Source organism: Sinohyriopsis cumingii, chromosome 5 (assembly GCF_028554795.1).
Source record: "Sinohyriopsis cumingii isolate HCF-2022 chromosome 5, ASM2855479v2, whole genome shotgun sequence".
Taxonomy (NCBI): domain Eukaryota; kingdom Metazoa; phylum Mollusca; class Bivalvia; order Unionida; family Unionidae; genus Sinohyriopsis; species Sinohyriopsis cumingii.
The window spans coordinates 74,451,057-74,477,870 of NC_142965.1; the positions used below are offsets into that span (position 1 = coordinate 74,451,057).

At 33.0% G+C, this 26,814-nt stretch overlaps 1 protein-coding gene across 5 annotated transcripts in view; it reads left to right on the forward strand.

Annotated features, from left to right (window-relative positions):
- The window catches only part of LOC149799455 (baculoviral IAP repeat-containing protein 7-like), a 47,453-nt gene extending 35,366 nt beyond the window's left edge, over positions 1–12,087 (forward strand). For 4 of the 5 annotated variants that reach the window (XM_089958812.1, XM_089958816.1, XM_089958813.1 and 1 more), the window contains exon 10: positions 5,647–12,087. In XM_089958812.1, coding sequence (XP_089814938.1) covers positions 5,647–5,831 — 185 coding nt within the window. In that variant the 3' untranslated portion in view covers positions 5,832–12,087. The remainder of the gene's footprint in view (positions 1–5,646) is intronic. The other variant, XM_089958814.1, reaches the window with a different exon arrangement.
- The last annotated feature ends 14,727 nt before the right edge of the window (positions 12,088–26,814 follow it).

A 26,814-nucleotide genomic window follows, 5' to 3' on the forward strand; every position in this document is an offset into this window, starting at 1 on the left:
TTGAATGCAGGAGACATGTTTAAGTATTAATGGGATGACCCAGCATCAAGATGCTGAGCTTAAAAGTGACTGCTTAAGAAGCCTTGCTTTTGAAATAATGGTGATCAAACCTTTGTTTAGACTTGTATCATAAAGATATCAAGTGAATATGAATGACATCAGCACATACAAATAAATTGATGTAGAGTTGGCTTAATTGAGCTTGCTTCTACTTTGTATACTGTATTGATTGACAGATTTTGATCACACTTGCTATATAGGTTTGTAGCATCAAAAGTTTGGTTTTGCATTTAGACATAGGTGTCTTTCACAGGTATTATTGAGTTCATTCAGCATGTGCATTTTGTCATTCTGGGGACTGTAGTTCTTAATAGATTATGATCAAACTTTGTGTATATGCTTATAATTCCAGTTATTATCAGTTGGCTGAGCTTTCTACAATCTGATTGGATACAAATGGTCATGTGATACTAATCTGAATTTTTTTTACACATAAGTAAATTATGCTGGCTCCTTTTGTATCCCTGTTTCCAGGTCACTTTATGTGAAGCATAATCTATACCAATGCCTTACACCATAATAATAACAGCAACAAGCTTCTCCCCCCCCCCCCCCCCGTGATTTATGATCACACTTTACAACACCAGAGAATTAAATTGCCCATTAGAAGTTAAGAAAGTGTCATTGCACAGAAGTTATGTCCTGCACTCCAGCACTCATCCCTTTTGCTGAAGAAATCGTATCACAGGCTTTACAAGCCAGTCTTTTGAGATTATTGCCTTTTGCTTGAACATTATGTTCCATCATGTTTTAAAGGTCAGGGACATATGAGTAGCAAGGGACCACACTATAAATGGACATAAGTTTACTTTTGAAACATCAAAATGCGTAGAAAGCAAGAACAAATGCTGTAACGACACATGCTATATGCAAGCATAATGTTGTGAGAAAAAGCCTGGTTTAAACAGCAAGAACTATTTTATATATAAAAAAAACCCCACCATAATAAGTTCCTTAGATCACTGGCATGACCCACTCTGACATTCTACCCTATATTATTATACAATGAATCGATAGCTACTCTTGGCTAGTGAAGATGAGCATATGTAGCCAGTCGCAGTAAAGCAGCTAAAGAAAGAAAACGTCAAGGTACCTAAAAGTGAATGTTTTGTTGATGAAATTCCCTGATATGAACACATATGTTCAGTTTATTGGAATTATAAGGATTAAATGATCATGGTTGAGAATGTATTGATGTGTAAATTGTTACCTAATCACTCACAAAGTTAACGTAAAGTTTTTCTAACTTTATTTACCTTGAGTGACTAGTTAAAATTTACACATTGATAGATGCCCAGCCATGATCATTTAATCCTATAATATTATCAAGATCCCAAAGGATTATGAGCAAAATTATTGAGATTTTGTGGCATCTGATTGGCTGTACTTTTGAACTGAAATTAAACATACATGGTACGTAAACTTGTAACATTAAACACCTTGATTGAATTTTATCATGAACATAAGCTTTGCACATTGCCACTACTATTGCATAGCATTTCTTGTGTTCACATTAGTATGAAATGATACATGACAGTTCACATTAGTATGAAATGATACATGACGGTTCACATTAGTATGAAATGATACATGACAGTTGCTTTTTGAACAGCAGCATTAACAGTTGGCTAATATTTGGTCCAAGTTTCTAATTTGCCTATGTTTACTAACCCTTAATAGAACTTGGTCATACTTGAAATATATCATAATGAAGCTAATATAATTAATTGACCATGCTGGCTTTCACCTTTTATGTTGGGGTCAGGATAACAATGATATAAAGTTTTTGTTTACATTTTCTTACATGTCTTTAGTTGTAGTTGCCTATATTTCCCTAATCCCTTGATACATTCCAATCATACTAAGCATGAATTGATGTCAGGCTAAAATAATTTGTTCATTTCTTGCTTTGACCTCGGGGTGAAGGTTATACTTGTAACATCTTTTTTATATCTCATTTAAAGTTCCTCTATTTGCCTGTCTTTAGGTTTTGATCAATTGCTTTTCTTCATTTTCCTATCTTTCCTAGACCCATTGAAAGATTCCCATTTTATGGGCCTGGCATGAATTATCATGAAGCTACAAATGGTTCTTTCTGTGATATGCTGACACTCAGTGTTTTGACTTTGGGGTCAAGGTCCCACTCTTTGTAGCAATGCTTTAACCTTGGTCTCAACATCAGGCCTGAGTTTGTTTGCTTATTTTGCTAAATCTTAAACATGAGAGCTTGTATAACTGGACTTCAAGATTTCTTGCTATTTTGCTTTGAAAAATATTTACAAATTTCCAATTACAGTGTCAGTTGCAGTCAAGTACATAGAGATCTGCCTCTTTTATTAAAGCTGTCCTGATTTTGTTATCAGTGGTTTTCTTCTAAATATAACTGAGTTTACGCCTCAACCTTCTCCTTCCTCGATCAGACTCACTATTTTTTTGTGAATTATGAATCTTCTGATATTTTATATCCTGCAAGCATTTATGAACCCAACGTTAAACAAATTTAACATAAGTGCTTGTCTTGAAAAATGTTGTAAAGATCATATTTGTTGTACATTGCTTAATGTCATCTCTGAAATCCACCTCCTCCTCTTAATTGCATCATGTACATTATAATGTCATAATTTCTATCATGTGAAGAATATTCCAAGAGATGGGATCAAATTTTGTCTGAAACAATCTTTGGGGTGGGGGGATGGAGGGGATCAAAATAGTCTGATTTTGATTCAGATATTGGTTATTACAGCTTGATGCTTATTTTATATTATGCAGTACCCAAAAGATTTAGATGTGTGTTTTTAAGTAAAATAAATAGAAAATCAAAGATATGAACTTTAATAATAATTCTTATTGGAATTGAAATAACATTAATGAATGTTGATATTATGAGGGTACAGGATAAGCAGAGATGTTAGAAGATATTGAAAAATTGTTATGAAAAACAATAATGAATTTTTTTTATGTATTTTAAACTGTATGTGCCTACAGCTGGCTTTGTATAATTGTGCAGAAATATTATCTCCATGACAGACTCTGAGTAATGCAAAAGTGTAGCAGCTTCAAATTTAAATACCCAAAAGGAAAACACACCATATATGAAAACAGTTGATCTTTTCACTTTACTCCCATGAATTTTTCAAGAGCTACTAATCTTTTCTATTAACAGCTGGGTGTTGACAGCAATTACTTATGTAGATATTACTTCAGATATATAGTTATCTGACCATATATGGAGAAATCATTGTTATTTAATGATTTTTATAGGAATTGTTGACATTTGTAGCTAACATCTGTGGCTGTTATAGTGTTTAATCAAACTTGCTTATTGTTATACTGACGTATGTGACTACAATAAAATGTGTAATTTTGTGCAGATTAATTTGGCAGCTTACCGCAGGTGCCACATGATGTTTTGTCAAATTATGCCCAGTTTCCAGTATTGGGGCAGTTCCTATCATCAATTTATGCCCAGTTTCCTGCATTGGGGCATTCCCTATCATCAAATTATGCCCAGTTTCCTGCATTGGGGCACTCCCTATCATCAGTTTATGCCCAGTTTCCTGTATTGAGGCAGTCCTTATCATCAAATTATGCCCAGTTTCCTGTATGGGGGCAGTCCCTATCATCAAATTATGCCCAGTTTCCTGTATTGGGGCAGTCCTTATCATCAAATTATGCCCAGTTTCCTGTATTGGGGCAGTCCCTATTACCAAAGGTGTGTTGGTTGCAAAAATACTATTCTATATTTGCTTAATTTTCCTACTCTGATTGAGTATGTTATAACTTTTGGTACTTAACGCCATAAATGTTCATAAAGTGTACCAACTGGAACCAAACGTTTTCAATTATTTTTGTTTTTGTGAACTTTAGTTGGTGTGGAGGACATACTACTTATGTTAGTTGTTTTGTAGTCTTGCAGAATGTCACCAAAGGCAATTTAATTAGCATTAGTTATATCTGAAATTAGGTTTGCAGAGGCCAGAATGAAAACCCTATTACTAGGTTAGCTAGGTGCTCCTGTAGCTCTGCTCTTATGAGTACTTATCTTGGTGGTGATCTCATTTGCATCACTTAGTCCATCTTGAAGCCATTGATTTTAGATTAACTGGTCGCTACATGCCTAGTTTTCCTACTCCAGTGTTTGCAAGAACTCAATAGCTGAGTTAGTTTCTCCCATCTTCACTGTTGCAGTAAACTGAACTGACTGGCACCTTGCTGCACATGGCTCACCTCACACGATCTGCTTTGGTCAGTGTCCCAGACTGGACTATTTCTCATTATAGCTTACAGCTCTCACCTCACACGATCTGCTTAGGTCAGTGTCCCAGACTGGAATTATTTCTCATTATAGCTTAAAGCTGTAGGAAACTATTTGTCCTATTTGCCCTATTGTCAGTGAAGACTAGTAATGGACACAGTTCCATTGTTGCAGTTATATTTAGGGTGGCAAAGTGCACACCATTCCTCTAGTTTTAGACTTGTATAACATTAGGTCTTGATTCTTTACTTATAGGAAGCTATCAGAAAATATTTAAAGGGCAAGAGTGTGTGTTAATTCAAGCCCCAGTATCCATTATGTTATGTGTCATATGTCCTTAAGGAGTTTCTTGATATTCGCTTCTTACGGATTTACATTAAACCAAACTTGAGACTACTCTGATGGCTTAAGTATTTAGAGCATCCACCTCAGATGTGGGAGGTTGCAGGTTCAAACCCAGGCCAAGTCATACCAAAAACTGAAAAAATGGTACTACCTGCTGCCTCGCTTGGTGCTCAGCATTCAGAGGTTAGTGTTAGGACTGGTTGGCCTGGTGTCAGGATGAGGTGACTGGGTGTGACATGATGTTTCTGCGGCATGATGCCTCAGTGCTAGACATCATTATAAACTGTCACACTGCAGATATCATAGTGATATGACTCAATACTGTTAAAGCTATGTTAAAAATCTAAAACAAAAAGCAAACTTGGTAATGTAAACTTGCATTATCAAGATCACAGACAAATTTAGTTATGATCAGCGCATATTAATATAATTTTGTGGATCTGTTGGCCTAGTTATATGACCTCATTCATAGCTGAATTTCTGAACAGATTTTAATCACAGTTAGTACATAATCCAGGGTGGGTAGAATACAGCCCATGGGCCAGATCCAGTGTGACTTTAAAAATCATTTTTCCGTTGAGTGCCCAGGAGGAAGTTTTGTTCATGGCTGATGTAAACTTGAATACTTAGACCTTGATTGAATTTTATTATGGACATGATCTTTGCACATTGCCACCTATTTTAAGTAGTCAGTGTTTCTACTGAAGAGATTCACTTCTAAGAGCAAGGTTTACAGATGATTCCATGTTCATTTGCTTGGAAAACTGTGAGAAAACTGTGAGAATTCCAGATTGCACTATCAATTGCAGGAAGGTAAGCCAGATGAACTATACCCAGCCCACTTGGGTCTAGTCTGTTTTTAGTTTTCATTTCCTTGCCAGTGGTTTTCTATATCTATGTGTCTGCTTCTTTGGTTAGAAATAAACAGAATTTTGTTCTTAGCTTGAATCAGGCTAAATCTACTGCATATTAATATTTTCTTTTAGCAGGTTCTGATCAGTCCTCAGTTGAAGAAACACAACCACTGCAACAACGTATGCGATGTGCCAGTTGTGGAAGGATAGAAATATTGTTTTTACCATGTAATTATCACAGCACTGTTAGAAATTGTGCAGGATGTAAATTTATCTGTTCTTACTGTTCAAGAACAGTTAGAGATAGCGACACCTAAATATGATCAGGCCACAAATTTACTAAATATCTCAAAATTTCATCCTTAAATTGACATATTTTAATTCTTTTTATTGCTTTCACAAATGCTAATTTTCTATAAAGGAGTTTGGCTTCATATCTGAGAAAATTTGGAAGATTTCACAAATTTGAGGAACTCCTCAATTCTTTATTTAAAACAAAAAGGTTTTCATGTCAGGAATGACAACATTGAAAAAAATCACAATTCAGAATAGATTTATATCTATTATCATTCCATAATAAAATTATAACAGGAAATATAGATGTTTTTTCTTAAGTAAGTATGTCTCATTAAAGAGAGTGCATGCAGCTTGTACCCTAATTGGATAATCTTAGACCTGGAAATAGACAGTTTCATTGTTTTGATGTTGGAAATAAATACCCTTTCCTTTTTGGAAACATGTAGCTGAAATTATAATTTTAAGTCTCTACATTAGAAACATAGGGTTGAGCTGTGAGGTGTTGATTTGTAAAAGTAGACTTGAATGTTTCATCTCTGACCAGTACCCCTTTTTATTATTGTTATTGCTATAGTTATTATTATTATTATTATTGTTGTTGTTGTGTAATGCAAGGGAAATAACTCTTCTAAGTACGTAAGAAAATTGGTTTTCCCATGCTTGAGTAAGGTTTACAAATGTTATTATTAGGTTGACATTGATAGTGCTTTTTTATTTTGTGTACATATAGTTAACATGCCAATATATATTTAAAGCGCTATAAATATAGATGTAATGCTGCACTACCATAGATATGTTATCACTAAGACTATCAATACAAATATAATATTGTAAAATGTAATTAGTGGCATATATTTGTTTAATTACAAATGATATAACATTATTTAAGAAAATTTTGTCAAAGGTGCATTAGATTTGTGAATGATTTTATTAATTCCTGGATAGTTTTTGATAGTTCTAAATATAAGTTTAAAATTAAAAATTGTTTCATTGATTTTCAAGGCATACTTGCAGCATTAAAGTTACATAAAAGTAAATTTAGTATCAATTACACTTCATATCTGCAATAACTTTTTATAAATATTTCAGTGTGTACCACTCTAAGAAATAAAAATGGATATATGAAATACTGGTTGGAAACGAGGAAGTACCAAATTCTAGAATAAAATGGAATTTTGAATTTGGCAGTTTAGGAGATGATGACTGTTAGGATTTTTTCTTGTTACCATATACAAGTTTAAAATTTCAAACTCTTGGATGGTTGCAGATGAAAATAGTGCTTTAAATTTTGTATATTATTGCATTTTTCAAAGGAATCAAACTTGTCTCAAATAAACTTGAATGTTACATTTTGAGACAATTTGTCATATATATTTGGATTGTCATATTACTAGTATTTTTAAATGATATTTTACATTGGATAAAAGGTAAATGTGAGCAATGCAAATAATTTGGAGTTCACAAATGGCTCAGGCAAATGCTATAATTAATCTGTTAATTATATATGTGACTCAGAGTATTTATAAATGAAGATTTAATATAGACTGGCTATGTTTGTTTCAATTCATAAAGAATTTTGCCTTTAACTTTAATGTTGAAAAATATAGCACATATAAAACTGACACGTGTAAGTAGGTAATATCATGCTTAAGGTAGCAGACCTTTTCTTAGTCATGAACTACAGTATTGGAAATGTGTCTATATATATATGATGTAGGCTATGTTGACCAATTGTTTTGATACTGGGGGGGAGGCTTTTGTGAATGAGTATGTCTATATATGCAGCTGTCTTTTGTAGAAATGCTGATATTTTCATATATATTGGTATGTTATCTTTAAAATATGTACATAAATAATACTTCTTTTTCTATTCCACTGTCCCATTCTAAGATTCTTTTTTTTTCTGACAGTGATGAAATTGATGTATAGAACTATACATAATTTTGTCTCTTGGTTGAAATATTGGCCCTGTATATATCATGGTCCATAGGGGAAGTTGAAAACCTTGAAAAGCATTGAAAAATGAATTTGTCCTTCAAGGCCTTGAAAACACCTTGAAAATTATTCGAGTCAAACGAACATTGTCCAGTGACTGTACATTATTCTAATGCCCAGATATAGGATGTTTAGTATTAATGGGAAGGGTATCAACGATAATACTCTTCACTTCATCTTTTTTTCTAAAAATTTGCAAGAAATGTTCATCGTATGAAGGAATAGTAAGGAGTAACTTGTGTTTACGTACAGTTTAATTTATGAATCCTTTAAAATTAATGTAATAATGAACTATGAAAAACCTTGAAAAAACCTGGAAAATTTTAAAATAAATATGCTACTAACCCTGGTATATGCATTACATGAATATATCTTCATGATTTCATTAAACGTTTGAAAAAAATATTAATGTATCATAAACAAGATATTGTTAATCTCAGTTTGAGGAGACATATTTTCTTTTTGCCAAACGTTTATTTTCATTTTGTGACTCAAAGCTGCTAAGATTGTTGTATTATTTTTTATTATGATTTTTTTAAAACTATATTAGGAAGGGAAATAAAAAGGGCATGAGGGCTGACTTAATTATTCATGAAAAGAAAGCTTGCCAATTCCCACGTATTAGTTAAATATTTTATATAAATGCAGGTTTGGAAAAATGTTGTAAAGATTACATTTCTTGTAGTAGATTGCATAATGTCATTCTTGATATGATCAGTGTGACATCTTATTCTCTCTGATCTAAGCACTTCCTGATTGGCTGGGATCAAAATCTATCCATTTAAGTCAACAATCCACAAGGAGGCACATTTTTTACAGTATTTTTCGCAGACTAATATTTGCAAATTTTCTATGCAGATCCAATCTGAGCCATCTGTTTTGGACTCTGTGATGTAGAAGAGACCCATTGCACCCTCCTGTATATCATAACTAGTGGAGGCAGGATTCATGGTAGCATAGTGATTAGCATGCTGGACTTGTGACCAAAATGGTGTGGACTTAAATCCTACCATCAGATCAGCCCAATTTGGCTACCATGGTGTGCTCTTGGGCAAGGCACTTTACTCCAATTGCCTCGGTACTGAATAATCTACTAATTATGCTGTGCCGTGAGACATAAATCCAAACCAAAACCAGAACCATCATATTACAATCTGATTGGTTGTTGTACATAATGGACAAGTCAGTGCTGTAAAGCATGAAACAAAATCAATACATCCAGAGCAGGCCAAGAACATTGATGGGGAAATATTCTAAATAAAGTATTATCAGGACTACTACACCAGGGTATGTAGCTTCACATATTTGAGCTAATGGTATCAGAGTAAATTAATAGTTTTACGATATCAGAAAAAATTAATCGATAATCCAGGGGAAATGATTTTAAAAACATGTATTAATGTAAATTAAAAATTGAAAATTCCATGACTACCATCATGTCATGGATACATTTGATTGCATCACAAAGCCTGGGTTTTGTCACATCCTGTGCAAGTGGCTGTTTAACAGTGATTTTTTTTCTTTGAGCTTAAAAGTACGAGCATTTTTACCAGCAATACCCCTACTTTATGTACCATGATAGAATAAGAGTCGATCTGACTAAATTTACAGCCAATCAGATATAAATTTCTTAAGAAAGTTAAGAAGGCAAAGAACAGAACAATTGGCAGAACTTTCAGATTGCGAAATCATGACAAGAGCAATGGTTATCAAAGACATGCAAAATTTAGAGAGAAGTGACTTCAGATTCATGTGAAATCATGAGAAAAGCAACCTCTGATTGATGAAATATCATAACAGGAACTTCAGATTGATTCCAAATCATGACAAAAGCAACCTCAGATTGATGCCAAATCATGACAAAAGCAACATCAGATTGATGCCAAATCATGACAAAAGCAACCTCAGATTGATGCCAAATCATGACAAAAGCAACATCAGATTGATGCCAAATCATGACAAAAGCAACCTCAGATTGATGCCAAATCATGACAAAAGCAACCTCAGATTGATGCCAAATCATGACTAAAGCAACCTCAGATTGATGCAAAAGCATTACAGACATAAAAAGACAATCAATAAAAGATTCCTGATAATCATGGAAAAAGTTCGATATTTCCTTTTTTAAAAGTTTTCTAAGTTGATTAGGGATAAAAAACAAAAAAAAGAGTAAAAGGTACAAGAAAAAAGAAAATAAAGTACAATAGATGAGTTCAAAATTGTTTGCAGAAAGAAAAGCAGTGAACAAAAGTCAGTTGAATTACTTGGAAAATTTAAGAGAATTACTAAAAATGAAAATATGTTAATAGCAGAAGTAAAACAACAAGAAAAGTTTTTACAAAAGAAAAGCTGTATGTTATTATTTAATGTGTTGAAAGACATCCATTCCTCTCCCTTTGGAGCTTGATATTCACATTTCCATCCTCAGCCCCAGGGGATGGACCAAAATTATATAACCACTGTGAATGGGTACAGACCTTTTCAGTCAATATCAAATTTAGATGTAATGAAAATGTTGGTGTCAAATTGTGCAGAGAGAACAACACATTACATTAACCATGCATTATTGTGAAGAGGTACACACGAGACTTAGGAAGTATGCATAGTCTGTGTGCTTTTTAAAATGAAAAGAAAACAGCATCATCAAGAACTCGTATATCTTCAGAAAAATCTTGAAAAATATTATGATTGAAATAATTACTTAAACGTGTCTAACTCAGGAGGTGATGATAGTGACTGCATGTCATTTTAAGATGGGCATGCTGTCATTTGAACTCTTGGCAAGATGGTTTAAGTTAATTATATGGGGCAAATGAAGTTCTATACTCGAACTTGGGAGGTAATGATAGTGGTGGCATTTTTTTTGGGTAAATTTAAGATGCTGTCATTTGAACTCTTGAGGCAGAGACAAGAATGGATTTCATTGAAGAAATGTAATAAATTTCTTCAGTGGGGCAGAAATGCCCGAAACTTTGACATATTGGTGGTGGAAGCATTTGCTTCATTTGATCTTAAATCCAATACATCTGCATGGATTGTACTTGTCATATACAGGTGATGTTCTCAAAGGAAAACAAAACTGAAATGCATCTTTAAAGCATAGAGTGGTTTGGTCACTGTTTTATAGTAACCATCAAGAAAAAAAGTTCTAGTTGCACACTCAGCTTGCGTAGTTTTGAAATTTTAGAGTTGGTAGAGCTTTTTATAAATAATTTTTAAGACAAATAAATTAAGTACATGCATAACATTTTGGCATAAAATATTGCACTATTGTTTTGTTCAAGGATACAAAGTTTAAAATTATATTGAAATAAATATTGAAATAAAATGAATATTTATGTCTGCAGGTAAATAAATTTTATATATTTTAGAGAAGTTTAACTAATGTTCATTTGGAAATACCGTTTTTAAAATGAATTGTAACTATTTGACATTTTTAGAGTGATACCATTTCAGTACTGTATTGCATCATGTTTTACAGAAGCATGTACAGTTTGCTCCTTTAAAGACTTTGTTTTCTCTTTTTAAAATATCATTATTTCTTTTAGTAAAGTGTCAATTACCATGAAAACAGAGTTATAATTCTTTATCTTTTTTCTTAGTTTTTAATTTACAGCTGAATTGCTGAAATTATGCTTTAAAATCCAAGCATGTCTACATTTGTTAGTTGGTCTTTATTGCAATGTAGTAATTTGTAATCAGAACTTTTGTTCTGCATTTTATATTTCAAGCTGCTGTCATTTATTATATATTTTTATAAATTTTTATGGCTGGAATTACTATAGATATGAAATATCAAATTCAGAAACAAACTTTGGCTTCTTGAGGCATACAACGGGTATGGAAAATTCTAAACAGTTTTGGATACCAAAGGTACCATAAAATCTACAGGGAATTCTAGAATTCAGATTATTTCTTTGAAATATTGATTGTGGTCCAAATTATTGATCAGTCATTTGAGTGGCTGTGATTTTTTTGTGTTTAAATCAGTTTATTTGATATTGTTTATGGACTCTATCACAATTTGCCTATGGAAATGTTGATGGTATTGTCATGAAAACTTATCTTTGAAACATGAAATATTATATTTCATATTTGGTATTGTTAAACTTTGTCATGTACAGTCATTTTTTTAAACTGATCTTTTAATCTTCTTATCAGGAACCAACAATTAAAAAATATCTTCATTCAAAATGGAAATGCATTTCAATATATTTTGTTTTTTATGACTTGTTTACATCAAACTGAATGAAGCAAATAAATTTTGCCACCACATAAAAAGACTTACTTTGTCAATTTATGCAGATCATCATATACTGTTGCAGCTGGGATAAACATTTTTGCAATATGGAAGGGTACATTTCTTCTTGTTGAAGGCAAGACAGTCTAAAAGCCACAAAATTTCACATTGACCAAACAAATGAGATGTATGTTGCTTGTTTTCAAGTCTTTGTGTCTGTATACTCTTTTATAAGTCTATTGTTTTATATATTGGAGCAAAATACAAATGTACAGTATGTTGCTGTTTACATTACTTGTTAAATCTCACGTACATTTAAGCAGTGTTATTATAACAAAATTTGATACCAGAGAGATTGAAATGCACATCATAATATTTTGAATAGGGATATGACACCCAAAGAGTACCCAATTATTGAAAAAAGGATTAAAAATTAATAGTCCTGGTCATGTAAAAGCCGATTTCTTCATTTACATTATGACTGTAGTGACATTGGTCATACTTTTTACTATGAAGTGTTAATTGTAATGAAAAAGGCATATCTCTATCCATATTTGTTTCTATATGGTTAGCCCAGTGATTTTTATGAATAATATTTTGAGTGTGATAAAATGAGTGACTTATTTAGAGATATATAAAATTATTGGCTCATAACCCAAGTAACCCAGTTGTGTTCCTAGATGTTGTAAAATTGCTTTTGACCTAATTGAGTTGTTGTGCCATGCATAAATCAGAAGTAAGAAAAACCTATACCTATATATCTATCTATCTGTACATCTGTCTGTCTGTCTGTCCATCCCTCCATCTGTGTGTGTGTGTTGACAGAAGACAAAAACTAAATAAGGACGTGCTTTTGGTGGAAAAGGTACAAGTTTGGTTTAATACCAGGCAACAATGTTAAATGGGATTAAGATTTAACTGGGTGGCCAGACAAAATGGTAGCAGACAAAATGTTAAGTGAACATAATGGTACTGGACAAATTAGTATGGAAAAAATGGTACTTGGATTAAATGGTACAAAGTTTGTAGTAAATAACATTAATAGGCTGCTATTGTGAACTGACCATGGATAATTTATAATAATTACCTATACCATTATGTCCACTTAACATTTTGTCCATACCATTTTGTCTGTACCCTTTTGTCTGTTACCATTTTGTCCTAGTGAGATCAGCTTAAAAATTATTTATATTACACTTACTATTCTGGTATATTTAAATGGATATTGCAAACATTCTAATATGATGATTGTCAAATCTGTTGATCATGCAAATACTATTTACTTCAAAACATCAATTCTGACCCCAGTTTATATTTACCAGTTGGTTCTGTGTAGGATATATAACATCATGACGTTTTAACTTAATTTTGTTATTGGAGTAACACAAAGGAAAGGAAATTATACAATTTTAGGTCACATTTTCCTGACCTCAAATGATATTAAAAAAGGACAGAAAACACAAAGAATAAAAGAGGGACAAAAAGTATGAAGAAAATACAGCTTCAGCTTTGTACTTGGAGACTATACACTACCAAGACAGAACATAAGAAATCAATGGACAACTGCATATAAACTAGCATTCTGTTATATACATAATTTATTGATGAAGAATCTGATCCAGACAAATTACAGACAGAAGAGAGAAGTATAGTGACTCAGTAATGCTTCTACTTGTCAATGCAGCTGCAGAAAAATCAAGAGGAAGAGCTAGACAACGTACAAAATGCAGAAACAAACCAAAGCGATTTCAATGGCTATCCCTGAGATTGACTCCAAAGAGGTGCAAGCACATATACAGAAGACAGTTCCATAATTTTACTCATCCAATAACCTTAGAGAAACAATTCCATCAAAACAATATGGTGAAGGAAACACCTGGAACCATCCAGAGACAATATTGAGACCTTCACAAACAACCATACTTGTGAGATTAAGTTAAATAAACATTACAAATCCATTCTAGTGAAATCAGTTTGCAAACTATTCAGATTAATTATGCCTGTATCATAACATTAATGCCATTGTTAAATCATTTTTACACCAAATTCGATAACCTTTGGACCAATAATGATTAAAAAAGGTGCATCATGCAGTGAAAAACATTATTATATTTGATTATATGAAGGCTGTAAAATGATCATTTATTTATAATCAAAAGCACTGGCAGTTCCTAAATACTAAAGTCAGTAATTTAAATTCAGTTGACTTGTTTTCCAAACTTCAAATAATTTGGTTACTAGAACTAAATCTTTTCAACGACAGAGGAATATTATATTAACAAATATTGATAAAAGAACTTGATTGCTTTAGCAAGATATATAATGGTAAACACACACACACACACACACACACACACATATATATATATATATATATATATATATATATATATATATGGCATTATCAATTCATTACAGAAGTTATTATGGCTATTTTTGTATGCTTTGATGACAATATTTAGTTTTTATTTTGGGGGTCTAAGGCATTTGCCTTTACTGATCATTTTCATCTCACCTCTGTCCATGTGGGTTCTAGTTTCATTTCTGGCCAATGTCAGTTTGTGAGAAAGCTTGCTAGTAGCTTATCGTGGATTGGTGGTTCTTACCAGACTTTTCCTGCGCTCTTCCTTCATTAGCTATACTAACCACCATGTATAGTCTATTGGCGTTGAAATGTGGTCAAAACTACAACAACAACATTATTATTTTGATTAGTTTTGATACTTCCTCCAATGTAATTCACACCACATACACCAAACAAGACCAAAAAGAAAATGGATGTCACACGTCATTATGATTTAATACATCTTCTACAGAAAAGGCATTAGACTTGTTACAGAAAAGGCATTAGACTTGTTACAGAAAAGGCCTTGGACTTGTTACAGAAAAGGCCTTGGACTTGTTACAGAAAGATTAGAAAGTATGTCTTATTACATTTAGTTGTACTATCATTCTCTTTCATTTGATGTGCTAGTAAATTCTGACTCAAAGCAAAAATTTAAATTATAATATTTGCTGAGAGACAATCATCTGTGTTATTCATGTAGTCTTAAACGGTCATTGTTTCTTTGGAAATAAGTATCTAAACACATCCTAGGCCTGTATATTTTTCAAACTTGTTGAAATAGAATTTCAAAATAAATAATTTTTCAAGGGTTACCCCTATACTTATATAGAGGAAATATTCAAAGTCAGGCAAGTAATACTGAGTCTTGAATGGAGAGGATATATATTTTGCTTTGTGACCATGGGTTATCGCTGTGACGTAAAGAAAAATGAAAAATATTTTGAAGATACCAAAATTAAATGGAAATAAAGTATTTTCTCATGAAACGGAAGATATATAATTATTCCTTTAATAGATAGGAGTCAAGATAAACTATAATTCCATTAACATGAAGGAAATGCAGTACATATATAGCAGTAACTAGCAGGATTGCTAGTATCCGTCTTTGACCGATTAAGAGTTTCTAGAATGTAACAGATGTAACAAAAACATGACACTATTAAACAAACGAATTTAAACATTCACATCATGTGAATTTGTATTGATCACGAGGCTAAATATGCAAAAGAATCTTGAATCAGTATATAATTAACAAGCTACATTTGAATAAAGCTTAATAAGAAACAGATAAAAAATCTTCCATACAAGAATCTGAGCAAATAAAAAGGTAATGAAAATCAAATAAAAGTTTGTGCAAAAGTAAAGAAATTTAAACTTGTCTCAAGCTTAATTTGAGGAACGTATAACAGTGAGTCAATGAAATAGTCAATCAGCTATGTCCTTTCCTGGATTAAATATTTAGCATGAACAATATGGTACCCCAAAAACCTTCAAGCGCAAAGAATTTTGAAGGAAAAAAACACAATAAATAAATAAATAAATCAATAAATAAATGAATAAATAAATAACGATAAACAGTTTATTTCGAATAGATGTCACACAATGAAGTAAAACCAGTACAAATTTCATACTGTGCAGATAAACATATGTTGAACAGCTAGTTTTCACAGATATCCAGTAGAATCTGAAGTATTAGATTAAACGCCCAACACTGGGCAAAGTCCAATAGCAGTTGCAATATGCTACAGACAAAAGCTGTTGGAGTAGATGGAAAAGGATATACAATGTACCCTAGATAAATAGGCTGCATAAATGAACAAGATGAAGATCGTATAATAATGGTGGAAATGAAACGATTATACATCGTGTCCATCATAGAACTACAGTAAAGAGCATATTTTCACTTCCAAACTGATTTCTTTATTTTAAACAACATGTTTCAGATTTTAAAATCCAAAATGTAATGACCTTACTATTGTCCCGAACTTCAATTTAACATTAGCCAAGTTTGTTGTGGAGCTTGGGGCATCTTCTACAAGACAGCAAAGTAACAATACAGATGAGAACATCCTAATTCTAATAACACCCACGAGATTTAAATAAGAAATCTCACCATAATGTGTATGTTTTTGTTATCTAGTGACAAGGTAAAAATTTGATATTATTGGTAGATGCAACAACATTTTTCAGAAATCCAGTGGCTCGTTTAAACTCGGGTTAAATCAGACCATCATTAGTGATATAACCAAGAGATGTGTTCCAAAGGCTAACAAACAACTCTTGACAGCGAAACAGAAACACTGTAAAGGAATAAAATGAATTCAAATTGACTATAATGATGCAGTTAACAAAGACCTTGGCGTTGATATTTCTTCAAAATATCTCGCCTACAGCGACAATATTCTGCACTTCCCATCTGCACATTGTGTTAGAGTCCCTGACACTTAAAAGAGATATGATAATTTAGATATTATGAAATCAATAATAACAATAGCATAAACTCACAATTGTTAACCATGATACTGATGGTTGTGAGACCAAATTTTCTACTGATAGAGCAGCAGTTGATAATTGTCATTGGAATCGCTGTAATAATTGCTGTTGTTGCACATTTTCATTTGTACAGTTGTTTAAACCCTTAACCTAACATTGTAATAAGATTCACCCAACTATTTGTGCTTTTTACTCTTAACACCTTTCAATTCTTCTTGTAATATAGACCTTTTGTTTGGATATTTTCTGTAGGATTATGTCTTCTTATAGCTCTTTTATAGGCTTTGCAGAAGTTTTAATATCATGTTTAATGAACTCTATCTTATTCTTACAATATTTACATTTTTACATATCCTCTTAAAATTACTTTGTCGTCTTCTATAGTGAATAATCTTTGCTCTGCAGGCATATTTCACCATTGTTTCATGGTAATCATAGATTGTAGTCTCTGTTTCTCTTATTGGTTGGTCCAAAAACCATCTCAGAAATATAAATACACTACAAATGTCAATTTTTTGTTGCAGATATTGGAGTGGACAATTATAAAGACATGTTTCCTGTATATGCTCTTCTCACTGGATCGGAAATGAATTGAATGAATATATTACCTTTTTGTCTAACAGTCTAATACGTTATGCTGCATGGTGCTTTCTAATCTAATTTTCAACTATCTGTGCTAAGGTAAGAGTTGGAGTAGATAGGTTACGTCCCCTACATCATGGATGAATTTTTTTCTTATTATTTATATTGTTCTTAACAAGAATCAGTAGCTGCAATGTCAAAATGTAATTGCTAATGCTTTCTTGTGCAACTGAATAATGATTAAAGGTCACTCACCACCTATGTTGTACAAACGTGTGATATTATTATAGTTATAAACAAAATGCATTGGTTATGTATGCACACGATAAAAATGTTTAATTAGGCTTTAAACTCCGCTTTTATAAATGAAAAAATTATTCGGCAATCTCTGTAAACAGTCAGTAGTTTCTGCGTACCAAAACGGGATATGACGTACATTTATCCCTTCTATTTAACCTAGCCATTCAAGTATTTAATTTCCCCACGTAAATGTCTATGTTATATAGCGTACGATCGTGCTTTTGTACAGCAAATATGGTGCACTGTATTGCATACGGATGTAACCAAAAGAGTGATGATGGGACAAAGGGTTCTTTCTTTTTCCGAAAGACCATATTTATCATAAAAAGTGGATTGAATCTGTGGAATCGAATAGGGAGGGATGGGAAAGTTATATCATTTATGCCGGATTATAGTGATTTTGGCCCAAAGACAATTCGGCCCAATTCGAAAAACAATTCGGCCAAACTTAACAATAGTTTGTACATTCTTTTTCTTCAACAAACAAGTAGATGCTATGTAAGATAGGTTTTAGGAAAAGACTAAATTTAAACAAACTATTTTGATATTCTTTGAAAGAAAATAATCATACTTCGTAACGTACATATTTATGAGAGAAAACACAAACTGACATGTATACTTGAAGATACAACATTTTTAGCATAAATGTTTTATAAACTAAATTTGATAAAAAGAAGATTATGTTTTTATAACTTCAATTTATAATCCTATTGGTGGAGAATTGTACTTGTTGTTGTTCTAGGGTTTAACGCCATTTTTCAGCACAAGATAGGCTATACATGGCGGCCAGTATAATTGGTGGAGGAAGAACCCTGGAAAACCCAGGGAAGAACCACCGACCCACAAGAAGCTACTGGCAGGCTTTCCCACGTACCCACGCTAGCTGAGCCTTGGACTCGAACCCACGCAGACAGAGGTGAGATGGCAGTGATCCGGAACAGTGAGCGCTTTAGACCACTCGGCCACTCGGGGCCCCGAGAATTGTACTAACCCTATTTGTAGAAACTCTCTATAAAAAAAACTTAAAAATAAATAAAAATCGGGGCAATTCCGAAATTTTTGACAAACCCGAAATTATTATAAATCAAAATCTGGTGAAATCCAAATTTTGGACAAATCCGAAATTCGGATAACTTAAAATCTAGACAAGCCTGAAATTTGCATAAATCCAAAATCTGGGCAAAGCCAATTTTTGGGTACTGTAATAACAAAACACTTTTAGAGATTATTTGTACCTGAATAAAATTAGTCTCGACTGATGCAAATTTGGATTTAGAACTTTGAAATTTTGGTCCGAATGGAGACAGACGGCTCTGACATCTGGCTGCAACGACGGGGCAGTATTTATACTCTCCACCTCGTGCTCAGCAACATAGAATTCTGTGAACAATGGCGTCATGATAAACCTAGCGGAGCATGTCTCGGGAGGCAATATTTGATTCAAATACACCGTAAACAAATAAGGCAGCATAAAATATCGTCATCTAGTAATACATAAGTATCTAACAGTCACTCAAAACATAGTGACGTGTTGAAATAATCATCAGAATTGATAAAATGATTGTCGGTCGATCTCATTCAAAGCCGACAAGTGCTTTCAGTGAGGGACCGTCTCAAGCCAACGTTGTTGTTGTTGTTGGGTTTAACGCCATTTTTCAACACACGATAGGCTATGCATGGCGGCCAGTATTAATGGTGGAGGACAAATCCGGGAAAACCCCGGGAAGGACAACCGACCCACGAGAAACTACTGGCAAGTTTTCTCACATGCCCACGTTAGCCGAATCCGAGACTCGAACCCACACAGACAGAGGTGAGATGGAGTGATCCGTAACGGAAAGCGCTTTAGACCACTCGACCACACGGGGCCTCCTCAATGCAACGTAATCATTGTAAACAAGATACATGGACGCATCATTTTAAATAATTGTACTAAACATGTAGATAAGATAAAATTGTCAGACTGGCATATATATATATATATATATATATATATATATATATATATATAACGATACCCTCTTTAATATTATGACAATATATCCTTGTAAATCCCAGTAATATTTATGAAGTTACAGAATGTATAAAGAAATGAATTAATTAGTGAATGGATAAATAAATTGGTATAAGCAACACAAAGGAACGTCGCTACATAGGCTCACCATAGGCCAAAAATTACCTGACAACCATAGAACATATCTAAAAACAATTCTGCTGAATGCACAAAGGTAGTATCACCATATAACCCTAACAAATTATAAAATCAGTAAAAAATACGATTTTTATTTATTTGGATAATAATATTTATTCTGATAATATTTATTCTGATTCTGAAAATAATATTTTTGATTCTGGTAATAATATTTATTAATGATGCTGAATTTCTTAGAAAAATCTGAGATTCTGATGAAATTTAGTCAATATTTCTCGTTTTTTCATCGATGTTAGTCGAATTGTTAGTAGAAAATCCGTTAAATTACTGATTTTTGAAACATCAGACCACACGCAGTTCTGTAAGTGATTTTAGGATTTATTGATAATTTTTTAAACTTTTGTTCATTTTTTTAGTAGAAATGTAACCAGAATCAGATAGAAAACATTACTTCAGACTGTTTCATGAGAATTAATAAACAAATCATAAAATTCAGTTAGAAAAGCGCATGAGGTTTGACCCTTTGAAAAATCAGTAATTTAACGGATTTGCAAAGATCATTTGATACTAATAATAATAATAATAATAATAATTATTCGGATTATACTATTTTTTTCTGATAATAATATTTATTCTGATAATATTTATTATGTAATTTTCTCTTTTTAGTTGGATTTTAACAATTACGAGTACCATTCACCCTATCAAATTATAAAATCTGACTGATTTTATGATTTTAAGTAACATTCACTCTCTCAAATTATAAAATCTGACTGATTTTTACAATTGCGAGTTAAATATACCCTATCAAATTTGAGAATCAGCGAAGAATAAGATTATAATATTTATTCTGATAATAATATTTATTTTGATAATGATATTTATTTTTATTCTCATATTAATATTTATTTTATTCTCATAATAATATTTTTTTCATGTAATTTCCTGTTTTTATTGAGATTTCAAAGTCATATCAAAGTCTTGGCGTTGTCATATTTTACGGAGGAAAGTCACATCAGCGAGTATATGTTATGATGACACAAATAACTTTCGTTAGTATTAGGTGCATAACCGCCGTTTGTTATTGAGTAGCTGAGATTAATAAAAACGAGTAAAATCACATATAACATATCTTATAATGTGTTTACGTAAAAAGGAAAGTTCATATACTATTAATGTTGGGGTATCAAATTTTGTGATTCGTCCACGGCGTATGAATACGCATATAATAGTTGACATACAATACGCCTATGCTCTCTAGATTAATGATGGCTGTCCAGTATTAATATTTAATAAAACTAAAAAAGGACTTGAACAGCCTCGTTTTCTGTATGACCGAAACACATTCCCCAATATCATCGGAATCTCCCCTTTGTTCAAACGACTTTGTTTTCGTTAGCACCCCCCCCCCCATCTGTCTTTGTCTCTATGTCTCTGTCTCTGTCTCTCTCTCTGGGGCCCCGAGTGGTCGAGTGGACTAAAGCGCTCACCATTCCGGATCATTGTCATTTAACTTCTGTCTGCGTGGGTTCGAGTCACAGGCTTTTCTAACGTGTGTACGTGAGAAAGCTTGCCAGTAGCTTCTCATGGGTCGGTGGTTCTTCCCGGGGTTTTCCAGGGTTCTTCCTGCACCACTTATACTAGCCGCCATGTATAGCCTATCTTGTGCTGAAAATGGCGTTAAACCCTACAACAACAATAAAACAACAACATTCTCTTGACACACATAATTTACCAAGATGTACACCATGACATTAATAGCAGGGATGGGTCAACGTCGTACTAACGTCGTACTAACAGGGTAAAAGATAAGCAATTATAGGTTACTGCATTTGTATGGGAAAATAGGAACGAGTTTTTCGGAATGAATACTGCACGAACTTGTGAGTGCAGTATATCCTTCCGACAAAACGAGTTCCTATTTTCCCATACAAATGCAGTAACCTTTTTATTATATGCTCATTTTTTTATTCAACCTAAGGTTTAATTATATAAACAAAATACACTACAAGAAACAACGTAAATGAATGACTGACGTATTCCAAACTAAATACACAAGCGCATATTTGACATTACAAAATGACATCATTATTAATGCGCGCATAGCTCCGCCCAGATAAATTTGAACTTAGTCGCGCGGTCGACATAACTTTCGAAAGAAAATGGCGTGTCTAGTTAAAATTTAAATTTGCAGTCATATTGTGAATGAATGCACACTGCCGCGACTTTTCCATTTGATCTGGAGTGAATATATTTTGGTATTTTGTTTCGATTCAACGAAAGTTTGTGATTTTGGACTGGATTCATCTGTGCAAATTATACATGAAATACATCGGATTGAAGTGGCGCGGTAGAAGCGTGTTTACGTCTGCAAATGTGTTTTTGTTTCTGTCACTGAATGTTTGAAATCATAACTTGGGGAAAATATGAAGTCTTTCAATTGCAATTTTCAAAAAGACGCTATGGAATTTAATGTGTATTTCAATTTGAGTGCAGTAAGGAGGATGTAATTGCACTTATCATCGAAATTACAGCACACTTCTTTCGAAATGTGTGATCCAGATTGAAAACCTATGACATGGCTCATGTAATTCGGATTTGCAGAATTAAGAAAAAACATTTTGAGGAAATTCAGGATGTAAAACTGTAAGTATATTTTATTTTGCCATTCTTATCACCAGCTAAAGAAAACAGTATATGCCTTGCTATTTGTAAGGACCAAATCCGTCATTTATACAAGGTATCTAGCCTAAATCCGTAACATTGTATCAACGCAAAATGTCAAGACATCTGGGTTTTTTTGCAGTCCACGAAGCATGTTTTAGTTCATTCAGAAACAAATAAACAACCACAACGTAAAGAGCCTCTTACGCGAGTGTACATGATTTGTTTACAAATCAAAAGTGCTGGCGTCTGAGTCCATTGTTTATTTACAAAATAAAGTAGTTCGTTTATTCACGTGAATGCTATATGTGTATTATCGCGCGCGTTCAGTATCGGGGAATATTGAACGATTCTGTCAATGTAAAGTTAACGGGGAAAAAAATGAGCATATAATAATGTTGGGTTACTGGCAATCTAATCGTATAATATACACGGCCCACTTCAGAGTCGGCTAGAAGTCAAATTTGTAGCAGTATACACATACGTGGCAGCTGATATTGACGCTGCTGCACAAATTAAAGCACAATTCCTTCTGTCAGACTAAACTGACACAGGACTTTTTACCGCCGGAATGAAAACCCGGCATAAGCAACTGTTGGCAGTTTCTGGAGCCTTTGAAATATATTTAGATTGAGTGAAATGTGATGGTAGGCGATTAATTCCTTGGTTGGTTAAAATGGGATAAGTGTCTGTAACAAAAGTGATCTATCTAATTGCTTTTGCCAACATTAGCTTTTTCTCCTACACAACAGTCACCATGCAAAATTCAATTTCTTTGGATATCATGAGGCAACTATGAAAGTAGTTGTCCTGGACTAGACATAAATTAAGTAAAATAGACGATACTACAGGCAATTTGGAATAGAAAAAAAGTTAAAAAATAGATCACACTTTGATAATGAACAGTCAATCATTGCAAACAATACGTAAAGCATAATGAAATAACACCTACAGAGCATTTATTATTATTAGAAAATTTAAGAAATTAAAACAGAAACTCAATGAAAATGATTAATCAAAAGAACAAAACTCTTGTGAAATATCTGGAACATTCCAAATTATCTCATCTGATTTATAGCGTCATTTTCAGCGCCTATGAGAGAGTGTAAACCCATGGCTTTCTTAGGTTTCCATAATTTATGTTAAATAAAGCGGTATCAGCATACAGGGCGACCTACTGGGATTTTTACAACTATTTTAATAGCATGGATATATGACATAAAATAAGAAAACACATTTTTTTTAAAAAATATTGTGCACTATAGTTAAAAAAATGGGATATGTCACTATTCGTAATTTACATTTCGCGAATAGTGCGTTTCTAGCAAGTAATGTCCGACTTATTCACGACTACACTGATTCACAGGTGTGGCATAGACAATTCTTGCGACTTTGCACTCTAATGAGTATAGATGATCGACCATTTAATTTATAAAAGTGGTGGGGCTGCAGAACCATTTCTTACCAGTCATCATATTTGTTTTTCTTTTAACTTGCATTTTTTTCCAGCTCATATATTGCATGTAATATCATTTTACGATTTCAACGTATATAGGTCAGAGTTTTCTTCGGACTTAGACTGTCGGTTGACTGTACGCTACTGACATTATGTTTTTTCTTGTTTGACTAATAAAGGTGTTTAAATATTTCACGTTTAATTAAAATAAATGATTTTATGCTTTTGTTGTCCCTTCTTGTATTAATTGTTCATGCATGAAGACATATAATCATTTTAATTTCGTTATAAGCGTTTTGATACAAACATCATACTTCTTGATCTCAATTGCCAGCATCCCTTTACATGTCATGCTAGATTCGAGTTTTCGTACATTGTCTGACTCACGATATAAATTCAAGCAGGAAATGAAACTGAAACCTCAAGAATTTATTTGGTATGATAAACTATTGAGCCATGCATGGCCGGTGGAAATAGGAGATAAGTGTCTTCACAAAATGTCTCTTGCTGATTTGACAAAGCAAAACAGAAACAAACCTTTGAACGTAATAAAGCGTGAAGCAATTTGAATGAATTTGAATTATTCAAAGGCGGCGCGCTCGATGCACTCCAACATTGTTAAGATTTTGTGATAGTACAGCACAAGCAAGTTCGATGACATTGGGCTACAGTAGACAAACAATATAAACACAATACATCAATAACTAAATCATCCGTTCGATAAACAAACAAGCAGGATGCGTTCTTACAGTATTTGCAAGCTTGCTTGTCATGTTTTACTATCGTTATATCAAGTTAACTTAGCAACCAGTCCTTATTTCATCTGTGTGTTTAGATGGTGATCCCGAGGTTAATATGTACGCTGCTTACATAATCTCAGTTTACTATGTCAGTTATAGGAAGAAACGAGGTAAAATATGTCAAAATCATGCTTAATTTATCAACATATCCGAGATCTTGTTATATTCCAAATTCATTGTCAATTTGACTGAAATCATTAAAACTCAGTTATTGGCTGAAATATTTAAAATTCATTGATGTACTCTCGATCAATGTAGGGCAACGTTTTTGTAAAAAGGATCCAAATCGACCGCCATCCTACAAATGCATCTTTACAGTATTTCAAGCTCCAGCAACTTCTCTTTGCTTAAACACCCAAACCCCTCCCGAGTCCTCATTTAAAAGAAAACTCATATTTGATGACATCGTGAAAGCTTGTGAAATCAAAATAACATTGACAAAGAAAAGCCCACAAGAAAAAAAAAAACTTAATTTGGAAAACAAATTATAATTTCTCTGAGATGTATTTTGGAAATCGTATCTTGAACGAGTCCTAAATTTCTTATTTGGTCATGCTCTAAGTAACAAAAAGATGCAAATGCAACAGGTTTTGTGAAACAAACAAATTCTGCTAAGAACTCACCTTGCCCTACTGGCCAACAAGACATTAATCTTTTTCAACATGTTCTATATGTGAGAAACAAAGGAACAGTTAACAAATTGGCTGGTCACAGCACCAAGCAACTACAATGTCCTTGCAAAATTTTACGGATGAAATCAAGACTAGAATATGAATTCTACTATTAAAATCGATAATAACATATACTAACTATTGATTCTGTATGTACAAACAGGATGTGATAGAAAACTATATATCACCGTAAGAGAGATGACCAACGGTGTACAATGTAAATAAATGATCAGCATTCGTGCTAGATAATACGAATTAGCAAATCAAAATGTCGCTGATAGTTTTTTTTTAAAATTATTTGTTCTGCAACTTCCACGCCTTTCAAAATTTAACCACTGGTCCAGGCGTAGCAATCTCATCTTACAATTATGTTAAAAGATGCTCTTTTGCATGATAGTATTTCTACTCTTTATTTATCTCTAGAAATACCCATTTGTGACGAATTACCATGCGAAAACGATGGTTCACCTCTGACTGCATTCAAGGTATATCATCTCTAACTGCACGTGAGCTCATGGGTATACCATAATAAAATGTTGGACAGGAACGTACAGTTTAGTAAAATTTTGCCTGTTTCTTATCCATAAATTATTGTTGTTGTTGTAACATTAATTGACAAGGTATTTATTTTTGTGTTGTAAATAAATCCTTCACGTTCTTAATCACATCGTAATATATTATGGGTAATTTGTATAAGGTAATCAACTATGGCGTAACTTTAATTTGCTTATTGTATATTATTTCGTCAGATAGTGGAGACATTTTGAAGATGTGTACTGGAAATCACAGGGCTAGCTGACTGTCCAAAATGGCGCTTTTGTACATGACTGCAATAATTAATTATTTTCTCATGTCGCTGTAGGCAGGACATATAGACGTTTTTAAAATTTTCGTACAGCAATTTCAGGTAGCTAAGAATTTGACGATTGCAGAAATGTTTCTCATTCACGAGCCTTGCATGCTGACAGACTTAATTAGAAATCGATGCAATGTGAGGCTACGTTCAGATCGGAATTTTAAGACAGGTTTTATGTATCATGATTTCTGATACGATTAGATTATCATTATTTGTATAATGTAGCAATAAGAATTTGACGTTAAATAAAATTATAAGGGAGGCAACTTGTAGTAGTACAAACTTGGGTACGTACAGTTCTTCCACGTCAACTGGAATTATCTCTTTGTTATAATATACAATATTTAAAAAGAAACTTAGAAGACGTTGTCAAACACTTGCCTTGTACTTCAGTCAGCAGCATTATATTGTATATATAAAATGACATACTATATAAAAATTAGATTG